At 47.5% G+C, this 13566-nt stretch overlaps 1 protein-coding gene across 7 annotated transcripts in view; it reads left to right on the forward strand.

Moving 5' to 3' along the window:
• The window catches only part of RABGAP1L (RAB GTPase activating protein 1 like), a 448545-nt gene that overhangs the window by 305909 nt on the left and 129070 nt on the right, over window positions 1-13566 (forward strand). For all 7 annotated transcript variants that reach the window (XM_037035334.1, XM_037035336.1, XM_037035337.1 and 4 more), the window contains one exon: window positions 7540-7581. In XM_037035334.1, the coding sequence (XP_036891229.1) occupies window positions 7540-7581 (42 nt within the window). The remainder of the gene's footprint in view (window positions 1-7539; window positions 7582-13566) is intronic.

The following is a 13566-nucleotide window of genomic DNA, read 5'->3' on the forward strand; positions in this document are numbered from 1 at the left end:
CTCCGAAACCAGGTAAAGGCAGGAAGGGGATCAGACTTGGCAGGAGGTGAAAGCCCTTTGTGTTGCCTGAGCATCGCCAGGGTGATAACGCGGACCCAGGTCTGGGCAGTTGCAGGGGCCACGGGAGGCGGTGGGCAGGGGGCCCGGCCTCCCTCTCCAGCTCCAGGCCTCGCAGCCCTCCGGCTTCTGGCAGTTCTTTGTCCTGACGAAGGGCATCTCACCGGGATGGCTGACTGCAGCCCGCAGCCGAGGGGCAGTAGGATCCAGGTCACCATGACCGGGAGGAGGCAGAAGGGTGACCGCCACCAGAGTTCCCTGCCGACAGGGTGCCTTTGTAGGAACTGTAGCGTGTTTTCCAGGCCCCCTCTCCTTGATTGCCCAGGGTGGGCTCTAACCTGTCTGTCCTTGTAAACATACGAATGTTAGTATGTGCTAGGCAGGCCTCAGAATGGCTCCGATTTGATGAGTACCTGTCAAAACCTCCAACTTGATTTCTTTCTCTTGGCTTTACCTGCCTTGTTTCTGGAAGGTCTTTTTAATTCAGACGGCACTGGCCTCCGAGGGCTCTTCCCTTCAGCTAAGACTGCAGGCTGCAGGCCTTGCAGATATAGGTCTATTTAGTACTTCGTTTATAGGTAAAAAAACAGTCACCACGATCAGGCAGAGGCGTTCATATGTTGGATTCCTCTCTCACCCTCTCTATTCCTGAGCCCTTCTTCACAGCCTACTTAGGGAGAAACTAACAGGGGGATCTGTGATACAGTGGAAGATATATAGTAAACCTGGGGAAGGGGAAAGTGGGAATCATTGAAATTTTGTCCCATTTTGTATTACATTGTTGAACACGTAGTCAGTCCACGTAAGGGGAGACTGAGCCCCGGGGACTGGAGCTGAGGCTGCCGGAAGGGCCCTGTGGTCTTCCTGATCAGTGCTGCCGCCCTGACCTCTAGTGGTCGTCCGCAGCAAAAACCGGAAACCGAAACGACCCGTCTTTTGTATTTCACTGGCTACTCCATCGAACTCTTACAAAAGACTGAACTTGTAAAGAGCTTGTAATATGAGAAGCGGAATGAGGTAAAATACTTATTGGCTAACGTGTCACAATATTCCTGCCATAGAACCTGTATTAAAGGACAGACAGTACTTCTTTATATTTGCACGGTAATTGCTTTCTTCGTTCTGTGAAAGAATGCATTGCTTTACAGATCACAGAAGTGGGAAAGTTATCAAAGAGGAGGCAAAGGGACTCTGGTCTGCTCACCTGACGACACACTCCTCCAGGCCCGAGTGGCCTTGAGCCAGTGGTTTGGAGTGAGAGCTACTGAGAACACACAGCCTCCTGATAAGACGCACCCACAAAACCCTGCTTCTGTGGTGCTCGTGCCCGGAACACGTCATCCCAGTCTATCAGAAGCAGGCATCAGACAGATCCAACTGAGGGACGGTTTACAAAAGAACAAAAGTGTCGAGTTCATGAAAGGCAAGGACTAGAAACTGTTCCGGACGAAAGGAGGCCAAGGAGACATGGCAACTGAATTCAGTGTGTGACTCAGGACTGGGTTCTCCACCAGGAAAAGGACGTTAGTGGGACATCTGAGGAAACTCAAATTCATCTTTCTAGGTTTTGATAGTTACTCTGTGATTATGTAAGGTGTTAACATTGATGAAGCCAGGTGAAGGATATGCAGAAACTCTTGGTACAGTTTTTGGCAGTTTTTATCTAAATCTGACATTTCAAAGTGAAATGCTTTCAAAACTTAAAAGCAGCCATTTCCTTGGTTCACAGTTTTCTATGTCAGGGCTTTGGGATGGCTTCAGCTGTGCAGTTCATCTCTGGTTTGCATGGCTTCCACGTGGGCTCCTGGGCCGGGGGTCCTCTTCCGGGTGACGATTTCACTCACGGATCTGGCACCTGGGTGATCCCTGGCCTCTCTTTCCTGTGGGTGGCAGCTCATCCTGCAGGCCCTTCCCTCTCTGTCTGACTCCTTAGAGCAGGTCCAAGTGCGATTGCACTTCTCACCTGGGGACCGGCTTCCAGGAGCGCCTGCCCCAGGAGATGGGCCGGGGAGTGGTCAGGGCCTGAGTGTTAGCACAGCCTCACATTCTCCGCACTGTTGCTCAAAGAAGTAGCATAGCCTGCCCAGATTCCAGAAGAGAGGACAGAGACCCCACCTCCCAACGGCAGAAGTGTCAAAGAATCTTGGCAGGCTGTAATTCAGCACAGATATCTAACCAAAGTCTCGCTGAGTTTGCAGTACAGATGGAAGTAGCTGTGAAAAGCATGGGGGTTTTGTTGTCATCTGTTCTCCCCGCAGGCATAGGTTCTCATCCTGGCTTTACCATTTATTTACTAACAGTCTGATGTCTCTGAGCCCCCGTTTCCTCATCTCCAAAGTGGTAGCAGTAACACACAGGCCTCAGAGCCGTGGAGAGACTTACATGAAAGATATGTGTAAAGTGCAAGACCTAGCTGGCAATAACCATGTGAACCTAATAATCATTGCTGGTGTTGATCGACTACTTAGCAAGAGCTCAGCATGCTAATATGCTGTTTATATGAGGTCTCATTCAGTCATGCCCCTTCCTGGGGTGGCCTGTCCCATGGGGTTGGGTCAGAAAGGGCAGCACCCATCTCCTCTGGCATGAGCACGTTTGCTGGTGGGTCTGCTCCTGCAGACTGCTGGGACCGCTTTCTGTTTGCTCATTTCTCACGGCCTCATTGCTAGGGCTTCTGCCTTCACATGCCACCGATGTCTCTGTTTTGATCCCCGAGGACCCAGGTGCTGAGGCGCATGTGACACCACCTTCTCAGCGTTTGCTCTCCATGCTGCCAGCATTGTTTCTGACAGCCTCTCACGTCACCTGTCAGCTCCCGGAGCCCACGCAGTGCGCTCATCAGAGCCACAGCGCGTGCCGTCTGTGGCAGGAGTGCTCTGCTCTCAGCGGCGCTCCGTGCAGGCCGCGGGAGCTCGGTTGTTGGCCTCCCCGGGAACACGACGATCTGCGCTCGGGAGCAATTATCTAATTTGGGGCAATTACTCGTGGGTGTTCTCTGAGTGAACACTTTTGCAGGCTGTGACTGAATTCTGAAGCAGCAGCTTCCCAGTCGGATCTCAGTCTGTTGTCACTGGAGGAAGGTCGGATCCTTTCTGTCCCCGACAAGCTGGCCACGGCCTCACAGCCTGTAAGGGGTCAGCTGCTTTTAAGAGTATTTTCGATGTGGAGACAAATGGTAACATTTGGTTTTGGTAGGAGTCACCTATTTGTTATCGTTCCACTCTCTGCTGTCAGGATTTATGTGCCTTGAAATGGAAGGAACCACTTTAATCCTTTAGGAATTAGAGGACACATTAAATAGTACCCAGCGAAGGGATTTGTCCCTTCGTGCGCCTGTCCGCTGAGCCATCTTCTCTAACTTGGTGGTTGGTGGTCAGAGGGGCACTGCCCCCGTTAAAGTCCGCTTACCAGCTGTGTGAGCTGCAGCAATGGACTTGGCTTCTCTAAGTCTTGATTTCCTGTGTGTAAAATAGGGTCTAGGGTTGTCCTGGGGTTACGCAGGGACACGTTTTCCATATACCCAATTCTGACCTTGGCACACAGAAGACATTCAGTGGACGCTACTTATTTTCTTCCTCTGGGAGGGAGACCTTGTACTATCAGTAATGAGTAACCATAGCAACATATTTACTTGTTGCTTGTTCTCTGAATAATTCTCCAAACGTCTTACCCTTTGAATCCTCTGAGGAAATCTTATTTCCCTTTCAGTAGCAAACAAATTGCTGCAAATTACGTATTCTTGAAAAGGAGAGGCATTTTGAAAATGTGTAACTTGTTTTTCTTTTAAAAGTATATTTCAACAAATAAATTTCAGCTCAGCTAGGCAAAGGTTGGATCATGTAAGAGTAGGGGACAGTGAGGTGACAGTGGGCGTTAGATTGGGTTCGTGGTGCTCAGAAGAATGAAGGGCGGTTCGCTTGGTTCACTTTGTAGTTGGCTGGGTGCTGAGGACCGTGGCCTGCGCTGACATTGTCATCTTCAATCCAGGCCCTGTGGAGAAGGATTCTGTAGTCTAACCCTACCTCTAGTTATAGTCCTAAATGAGAATGTCTTTTAAAAGAAAAAACAGGGGCTAGTATGGCTCAGTGGATCGAGTGTCAGCCTGTGAACCAAAAGGTCGCTGTTTCAATTCCCAGTCAGGCCACGTGCCTGGGTTGCTGGCCAGGCCCCTGTAGCGGCCATAAGAGAGGCAACTACACACTAATGTTACTCACCCTCTCTTTCTCACTCTTTCTCACAAAAGAATAGGTATTTTTAAGTATTCAACTAAGGCTGCCTTTGTTAATCTTCTCTTAGGAAATCAGGGTATGTTTTTGTAGTGAAATAAAGATCTTGGTAGAATAGCAAGTGTTTCTTGATTTTCAGCAGTTCAGAGGTCTAAAGGGGTCTTCGTTTCCATAGTCTGGCCACGCTGTTCTAGTTTAGTTTAAGGCTTGTGAAGTCTGTACTTTTCTTGTTTGTTTTTTTAATGGATAATATCTGGAGCTTTGTGTAAGCAGATACAGTAATATCTGACTATTCTGAACTTGTTTAAAACAAGAGTTTGCATATATACATTTTTTTCTGGTAACTGCAAGTCATCTCTTTAGCTTCCCAAACTTAAAAAAATCGTCTGCTTTTTATTGAATGCACACACTTCTAACACACAGTATTCACGAACACGGCTGGGTTACCGTGATGCACTGGCGTTAACCACTGAAGGGCTGTTCACTCCCCTACAGGGGCCAAGATCGCTGTACATTTTATAGTTTTTTGAAAGTGTATCTTCTATTTCTGTCAGTTCTAGTATTTTAATTTTGATGGCTGTCCTTAGAGGCTCTCTGCTAGCGCATCTAGCGCACACTTTGCCTTTAGTTTGCTACTTCTGATATCTGTAAACTATAAAATCATATCAGCACACTAATTTGAATAAACATTTCTGTTTTGTTAGAGTTATTTTGGCTCTTTGGAGATTATTAACTTTTTAAAAAATTTCTAAGTTCTTATTTGAATTTTTCATAGCTCAGTTGGCTAGTTATTTCACTTTACATAGATAAAAACTATAGTTTGATGGTGATTCTGTAATTGGTTTAGCTGGGTCTGTGGGGAAGAGAGTAAATCCAGAAAATTGGGGATAGCTAGTACAGTCCAGTCATGCGGCCCTCAGACAAGCACTCACTGTGCTACAGCAGCACTGTGCAGTGAAATGCCCTTCCTAGTTTCTAGGGGGTTTGGGGGTGACCCTAACTTGCTACTAAATACAGATCTATACCCTTATACTAGTCAAGTTGATAATGTGAAAAGTATGAGCTGTAATAGATTTTGTTGCGAAAATCAATGTGCTTTCAATTACTCTGAATGCAAGGAGGAGGGGGCAGTGTTTGGAGGGGGGTTGAGAATATAGCAGAGTTGATTGAACCTGGAGTGGTGTTTCCGGAGAGTTCGCTGAGGGATTAGGAAGGAGAGGAGGGGGAGGGAAGGCCTGGGCGTCGTGAGGCTGAGACAGGAGAGCCGTGCGTTTTCAGCAGGGACGAAGAAAGCAGGACGGGCAGGCGAACTCAGTCCTGGTGGCGTGTGCACAGGCATCGGGCTGTGGGACTTCACTGGCGCCTGGCGGCCGTGATGCGGACGGAGGGAGCATGGGGCCAGGTGGCAGGTCTTTTTCTCTCGGTCTGCAAGTTGTTTTTTTTAATATATTTTATTTATTTATCTTGGGAAGGGAAGGAGAGAGGAAGAGAAACATCAATGTATGGTTGCTTCTCATGTATCCCCTGCTGGGAACTGGCCCCTGTCGGGAACTGGCCTGCAACCCAAGCATGTGCCCTGACTGGGAATCAAACCATGATTGTCTGGTTCACAGGCCCGCACTCAATCCAGTGAGCTGGTCTGCAAGTTTTGACCGCCACGGGCAGCAGTTCGTGGGTGAGGGTGCATCTTTAGAAAAGCAAAATTTGCTTAGTTGTAACCCAAGTTTTTGATCTACAATGGTCTTCTTTTCTCTGCTTGGTAATAGTAATCAAAACCAGTGTAGGGTCATTGCTTGGTGTGGAGATGAACTGTGTCAGTCTGTTTTAGTCTTCTGGCTGGATTATACTTACTCCCAGCTGCTCGTGTTTTCTTCAAGAATTAACTGAGTAAACCCGGAACTTCCAACCAAGTATTTTTTTTTAAAGATTTTATTTATTTACTTATCTTTAGAGGGGAAGGAGAGAGGGAGAGAAACATCAATGTATGGTTGCCTTTCGTGCGTCCCCTGCTGGGAGTTGGCCTGCAGGGAACCGGCCTGCAACCCAGGCATGTGCCCTGACTGGGAATCGAACTGCGATCCTCTGGTTTGCAAGCCCATGCTCAATTCACTGAGCTATGCCAGCCAGGACCCAACCAAGTATTTTGTATTTATCATTTTCCCTCCTACCGTCACGTCATATTTTCGGTGGCCGTGAGAGATCACATTAGCAAGTTGTGGTGGGAGGGCACTCTAGGTACCTAGTCCTACTCCCACTTCTGATTTTGGAGACAGGAAAGGAGGTTTATTTGAACGCCTTTGCATAATGTCCCCGATACAGCTCTGTATCCGAAAGGCAGAGGGGTTCCATTTGTGCCCTAGATGAAGAGGGCGCATCTCCTAGACCCCGGGCGTATGAGAGATGGCAACTCACAGTCAGCTCCGACTGGAAAGATCTTTCTTCTCATGTACAGTAACTGTCCTGGTGAGGAAACAGCGTATTCTGTGGCAACCTTATTTCTGGTTCTGTCATCTTGAGTATTTATGATTTCCTCTCTTGAATTTAATATCTAAGCATCTCTTCAGAATGAATTGTGAAGTCAGAGTTCACAGTTCAGCTCCAGTATGGCTTCTTAACAGGCTATTTAACTCGCTAATTCCTAAAGAAATGCTGCTCTGACTATGAGGAGAAAAAAAAAGGAAAAGCAAGTCTGGCAGATGGGCCCTAATTACCATCTCTAGTTGTTCAAATACTGCTTGAGAGCAAGAAATCAAATACACAACAAGCAGTGAGAACGGTGGTGGGAATCCGGTGCACGGTGACGACTCCCTTCGTGCCGTCTGTCCCGGGGATCAGCGGCGCTGCTGGTGCTGCTGGTGCTGCTGGTGCCGGGCCCTGCGCTGTGGGCTGCCGCTGGCGGTTGGGCCACACCGCCCAGACGCACAGCCCCGGAGACTCGGGAATCACTCTGGACTTCTGCAGTCTGCCCTCTTGACCTCGGAACTTGACTGTCCCAATTCTTAGACCATAGGAAGGATTTAGAAATAGATTGAAGGAAAGTGATTTATTGTAAAAGCAGTGATTTTATATGAACATTCATTAAATAGTATCTAAAATTTGCAATAAGCCTCTCAGAGAAAGAAAATGCCTTTAAAAAAAACTTCACAATTTGTTTATTGCTGTATGTGAAAATGGTGTGTGGGTGTCTTGGGAAAATACTTAATGAAATAGCAGTGTACATAGCAGCGTTGATTTTGCCTCTTTTTTTTAATTGCAGGGTTTGAACATAATCTTCCACGTGGCCTTGGCTCTTCTAAAGGTAAGTCTGTCTTTATTTTGAGGTCACCGGACTCTCTGACCTCTGTGTCCTTGGACCTGGCGGAGTTCAGCTCCCAGCCTCTGGCTCGTTTTAGATCCTCAAACCCATGAGGAAGCCTTCTGTGAGGACCTCTGATCCTGTCCTGTCCTTCCACCCTCTTTTGTTATTGTTTATTTGGAATTTGTTTCTTTGTTTTCCTTATGATCTGCCATAGCACTCATTCCAATAACTTAAAAAAAGGTTTTTGTTCATGCAAGTTAGATGATACAAGAGTAAAGTTAAAACCTGTTTCTGTCAAAATGATGCCAGTTTTTTTCTTAAAATACTTCTCACCGTAACAACATCCCTTCAGGTACCTAAACGTATCATCAAATTATTAGAAAGCTTCTATAATACACTGACTGAAAACGAAACTACTACATTTCAGTTTGCAGTTCTTTCTCTGATAGCTAGAAATTTATAAGACACTTTAGAATTCAGTTATAATTGCCTTGTTGACTTTTATATCAACATATCAATGCAGCTTTAACAGTGCGGTAATAGCAAGCCATTTACTGAAGAATTGGTAAAAATAACTCAGTCAGTTTTTGTCCTTCAGTCAGAGACGACATCTGTCATAGACTGTGGTAATTGCCTTGTGGGTTCAAAGCTGCAGGCTCGCCTTGCCCCTAGTAACACAGAGTGGGGTAGATTTCGGCCACTGGACCTGATTTGGCTCTCACTTCAGCCCCAGTGTACGTACGACCTTGAGCAAATTACTCCGAACACTCAGGCCCTGAGATTTGAGACAGTAGAAACCGATTTGTGGGATTATTATAAGAACGAGACACGGTGCTGCATGAAGGTTCTAACGTACTGTCTAGCAAACCACACTGCCCAGTAAATGTCAGCGGTCATTGCTGTGGCGACAGCTGTAGTCACAAGGTGACTCAGAATTCGTGTCTGGGTTCCCGTCATGCCTGTGAGTTTCCCAAGAGGTAATGGCCTGGCCTCCCGGTGCCTTGGTTGGCGAAGGCGGGGCCGCACTGGGGCCTGTGTGACCCTGCCAGCGGGTGCGGCTCCTGACCGCTTAGTCTGTAAGACGTGTGCTCTGGGCAGTTCATTAGATGGACTTTAAGTTGTCCACTTAATCATTTTGAGTTTAGATATGAATGGTTCTCATAGCAAAGTTACTTTAGAAGTTAGGAAAAGATTTAAAATCCCTTCAGTGGAATAGCAACCATATTTGCATGTATCTTTTAATGAAGTTATGGATTTGTCTGCCTGTTTTTTTCTTGTCATTAAAACAGATGAAAACCAAGTAATGTTTAAGATGCTTTCCTTATAGGGCTGGAATAGGCCTTTTAGAATGCCTAAGTAGTGAAAGAGTTTTGTAATTCAGAGGGAAAACCACACTAAACGGTACAGGGAGTGTGAGGAAGTCCAGCAAAGTTCTGCTGTTTCCCATCATGTCTAATTTAAAAAAAATCTCAGAGGTCACATCTTTTCCAGGATGTCTCCCCCCAATTTGGGGGGTGACCTTTCTTTACTGGCACTCTTAGCACATGTGTGTTCTGTCTTTCTGGGTAACCCTCTGGGTATCAGACATGGACTCCGTGTCAGCCAGCATGTATCTCTCTGGTAAATTACCTTTCTGACCAACAGGGTTTTAGGCTTGATTGTATTGGCCGTGGGAACCCAGACATGACCTGTGCGGAGGGAGCTGTCTGGCCACGGGGCAGAAAGGCTACTGCATCTTCTCTGGTAGTACTTGGATACTCATCTCGTACCATCTTGGGAATTTGACGAGAGAAGGTGTAAAAGGGAGTTTCTCACTGCTGTTGGCCTATATCTCCACCCCTTTCCTGTGTGGATCTGGAGCTGGCCCCACATACAGCGCAGATGGGCCGAACCGAAGGCCATTGACGGATCTGAGGGTGCACTCCAGGCACGTGTGGCAGTGGCCGACTGAGCTCCCGATCTAGCGTGCCAGATGGAAGACTGTATTTGTTTATGTAAAGCTGACAAACGCAGTTCGAAGTGCTTGTGCACCCACTCTAAGTGACTTGTGGTACAGCGGCCGGGAGACTCCCGGTTCCTCTGAGTGAGAGGGTTTCCTGGGATGAGGGGCATCCGAAAGGGAGGCCACGTTTCCTGAGCGCCTGCCCTGTGCTGACTGCAGGCACAGGTGGGCTCTCTGGCCCGCACGCAGTGTCCAGGCGTTATTTGTAGGAGAACCGTGTGGTGTGTGAGCCGGAGAAAACTATCAGGTTCTCTCCCCAGCCGAGAATGGGGGCCCCAGGTTGCCTAAAGTCTTTTGGCTTAGCCATGACAAAGCTGGTTTTGTGGTATTTTTAAAGAGCACAGACACAGGTGAATGTCTCTGTTGCTCAGAATGGGTTAAGGACACTTCCTCTCCCAATGGGAGCTGCTTTCTTTGGGGTTAGAAATAGTCTTCAAGGTGGCTTGAAAGCTGTTGAGCTACAGGGACTCACTGTCACAGGTAGCAGTGGCCAGCCATTCAGGGTGTCGGCACTGTATCCCAGGCGGGTGAGCGATAGTCCCCCGAACCTAAGCCGTTTATTTTATGAAGCATTCAGTGGTCGCAGCACAGGGCGTTATAACAGACTGCAGATACTCACTCAGAACTAACCTGAGCCGCCTCAGACGGGCAGAGGAAGTTTCCCGTCAGAATGGGTTCTTTGCTTTCAGACAGTGGTTAAAAGTAAATGATAGAATGTTTTCCCCCCCTCTCCCCGGGCTTATTTTGTGTCATAAATGTGCATGTAGACATTGCAGGCGTAAAGAAAGCCCACTCCTCTCCCCACCTCTGGGAGTATAAATAAGATTGGGTATAAAATCTTGCTCCCGTGCTCCATGAATCCGCATTACCTACTCCCTACCTAGACGTGTGTGTGCACACGCGTCTTTAGTGTGGGTTTGCAGATTACAGATGAGACAGAGAGGCAGGAGGCAAACTGAGAAGAATGCTGTGCAAGGGTGAACATTTATTTTCTCTAGAAACGCTATTGAACAAGACTCTTTTGCATTTAATGATACTTTATAAATAGCTTTTGATGTCACTACACGCACGTAGCGTCTAAAATCATGGGTGCTGGAGCCAGACTGTTTGAGTTCAAATCTCATCTCCCACAGCTTATCCAGTGACCTTGGGGAAATGATAGATTCCCGCCTTTGAAATGGGACTGTTAGTAACACCTGTCTTATGAAGTTATTGCTGGGGTCTCGTGAGTTGATGATATATGACTGGTGCCTGGAACTCTAAGGGCTACGATGCACTCAGGTGCTGTATTGCGCACAGAACCTTCTTAACCTTTCAAATCCTGCGTAGTGTCTCACCGTATGTGCCATAATTTAACCAACTTTATATTGAATTGCTATGAACATTTAAGGTGTTTCCTGATGTTCCCATTTAACAAACTACATACTTATCTAATACTTTCTTTTGGATAAATTTCTAGGAATGTAATTGCTGGGTCAAAGTGTAATCACATTTTAATTATTAATGCATTTTGCAAAATTACTTTTTACTAGCACTATGAGTGCATTTTCCCCATATCCTTGAAAAAGCAGAATTTCCAAGTATGTACTTTTCAACCCTCTCCACTATGATGTTTTTCCTCATTGTTCTCTTGAAGATTTTATCTTTCTCCATGCTTCTTTTCATTTGCCTTTGCTCACTTCTTTTTTTCCCTAGTCATGAGCTCCAGCCTCTCAGAACTCATTCGATTCTTCTCCCTTGATGATCTTGTTCATTCCCCTGGTTTTATCTCTCAATTTCCACTCTTATCGTCATACTTAGCCTAGACTCAAGTATTGGGCAGTGGACTTCACATGCCTGCTTGCATGTTTCAGGGGCACATCAAATCCCAAAGTCAAAACCAGACTAACATGCCCTCCCCGGCCTGTTCCTCCTCCCCGCACCCCCGTAACCCTCACTGCAGAGAAGGCACCCCCTGCACAGCTGCTCAAAGTGGAAGCCTAGAAGCCATCCTTACCCGCCCTCTTTTTGAATCTCTGACCCCTGCCAAGTGGATTCTCTCCTTGACAGTTACAGAATCTTCCCGTGGGGGTGGCTGAGGCTCCGAACTCTCTGAGCTGGAATATTGCCTTGACCTCTTTCGGTGACTGATGTTGAACACCTGCCAGGTGGTAGGCTCTCTTCTAGGCATCGGAAAGGGTACTGATGAGGAGAGGCCCGAGTTCGTGGAGCTTGCGTTCCGATGAGTGAGAGACAGTGATAGAACAGATACAGTGATTCTAGCAGTGATGTTTTTACATTTACCAAGAGAGTGGTGTTGGCACAGAGTGAAGAGGGTCCCCCTTTTTGGATTAGCTTGTCAATCAAAGTGCTCTAAGGGGTGATATCTGAGCTGCAAATTGAATGAGAAGAAGCAGCCAGCTGTGCCCCAATCTGGAGAATTAGCTTCTAGGCAGAGGAGGAGTGTAACGGCCGAAGAGGGTTTCCTGTGCTTGCAGGAGACGGGAGGCCTGCACCTGGAGTGCGGGAGCGAGAGAGCTTGGTGGCCGGGATGTCGGGGCCTGCCGTGGAGCTAAGAGAAGTGATCTCTGTGCCTCCTCCATGTACGCGTGGCCGTTGTCCAGTTCACTCCCACGTGGCCACACACTTGTCCTTCTGAAACAAACTTTATTGCTTACTGACCCACAAATATTCACCGAACACCGCTTCAGAAGCAGACGTGGTCAGGGGACTGCAGGAACAAAAACAACACTTGCCTCCATGAGGCCTGTGTCCCAGCAGTGGGCAGGTACAACCCGGAACCATAACGAATGCACAGCACAGTGACTGCGAAGCAGTCGTGCTGTGGGAGAAGGGAAGGCACGGCAGGGGCAGGACGCAGTGGTAGGTTTTGCCGTGTTAATAGGGGGCCAGGGCTGGCCAGGTGGGAGGGACCTGGAGAAAGACTTGGAGGCAGTGAGGGAGTGGGTGATGCTGTGCACATGAGACAATTCAGTAGGTGGAAGAGGCCCGCAGAGGCTTGTGGTGGGAGCACAGCTGCGGCCAGGAGTAGGGAAGGGCTGGAGGAGGTGGGTCAGGGAGTGACTCGCCACTCTCCCAGAACCCTTCAATGGCCTGCCACTGCTCTTGGGATAAACTTCACCATTTTGAATGTCACGCACAAGGTTCTCATGGTCTGGCCAAGCTTAGCCCTTTTCTCATCTCCCTCCACCCCCCACTCCCCACTGCACTGTCTCAATCAAGTCATAGTAAGTGCTTCTCTCCACAACCCTAGGGCAGGAATCCCACCCATCCCAAGAGGATAAGTAAGAGGCAGTGGAAACAGTGAGGGTTCTGATGTCTCTGCGTCCTTGCTGCCTCTGCTCTGACCTTTTTGATTGTGGCCATAGTGGGTGTCAGGCAGAATCTCTGGTCCCATCCGCTTTTCACGGACCGCTAACGTGTCGAGCATCCTTTCATGTGCTCGTTGGCTCTTTGTGTATCTTCTTTTGAGACCTGTCTATTTGGCTCTTTTGCCCAATTTTTAATTGGGTTATCTGGGCTTTTTATTATTGTTGAGTTGTAAGGGTTCTTTGTACCGTCTTCTTATTTGCAGTGACTTTGGCAGTTAGTTCTGTAGCTTCCATGAAGGAATGTCTCATGGCCTGTAGGTGGCAGCACAGCGCTGCTCCTTTGGAAATAGGAGCTGCTGGTCCAGCGCTGCAGTTCCCCGACTTTGGTATTGCTTTATACGGGTTTCCCCTTCCCACATAATTTGAATGTTTAGAACTTTTTTCTCGTGTATCTCCAGTTTGCACATATACAGGGTGGGGGAAGAGTAGGTTTACAGTTGTGAGTATGTGAAACACAGAGTTTGTTCTTGTATTATTATTTCATTACTGGATTATTTTCCATACGAACAACTGTAAACTTACTTTTGCCCACCCTGTACACACACACACACACAGTATGTGCTGCATGCAACCACCTCAGTCCTGTCATGAAGAGTAAGAGTCATCTTGTAA

This window comes from Sturnira hondurensis, unplaced genomic scaffold (assembly GCF_014824575.4).
Source record: "Sturnira hondurensis isolate 20B ecotype Veracruz unplaced genomic scaffold, ASM1482457v3 Scaffold0022215, whole genome shotgun sequence".
NCBI classification, from domain to species: domain Eukaryota; kingdom Metazoa; phylum Chordata; class Mammalia; order Chiroptera; family Phyllostomidae; genus Sturnira; species Sturnira hondurensis.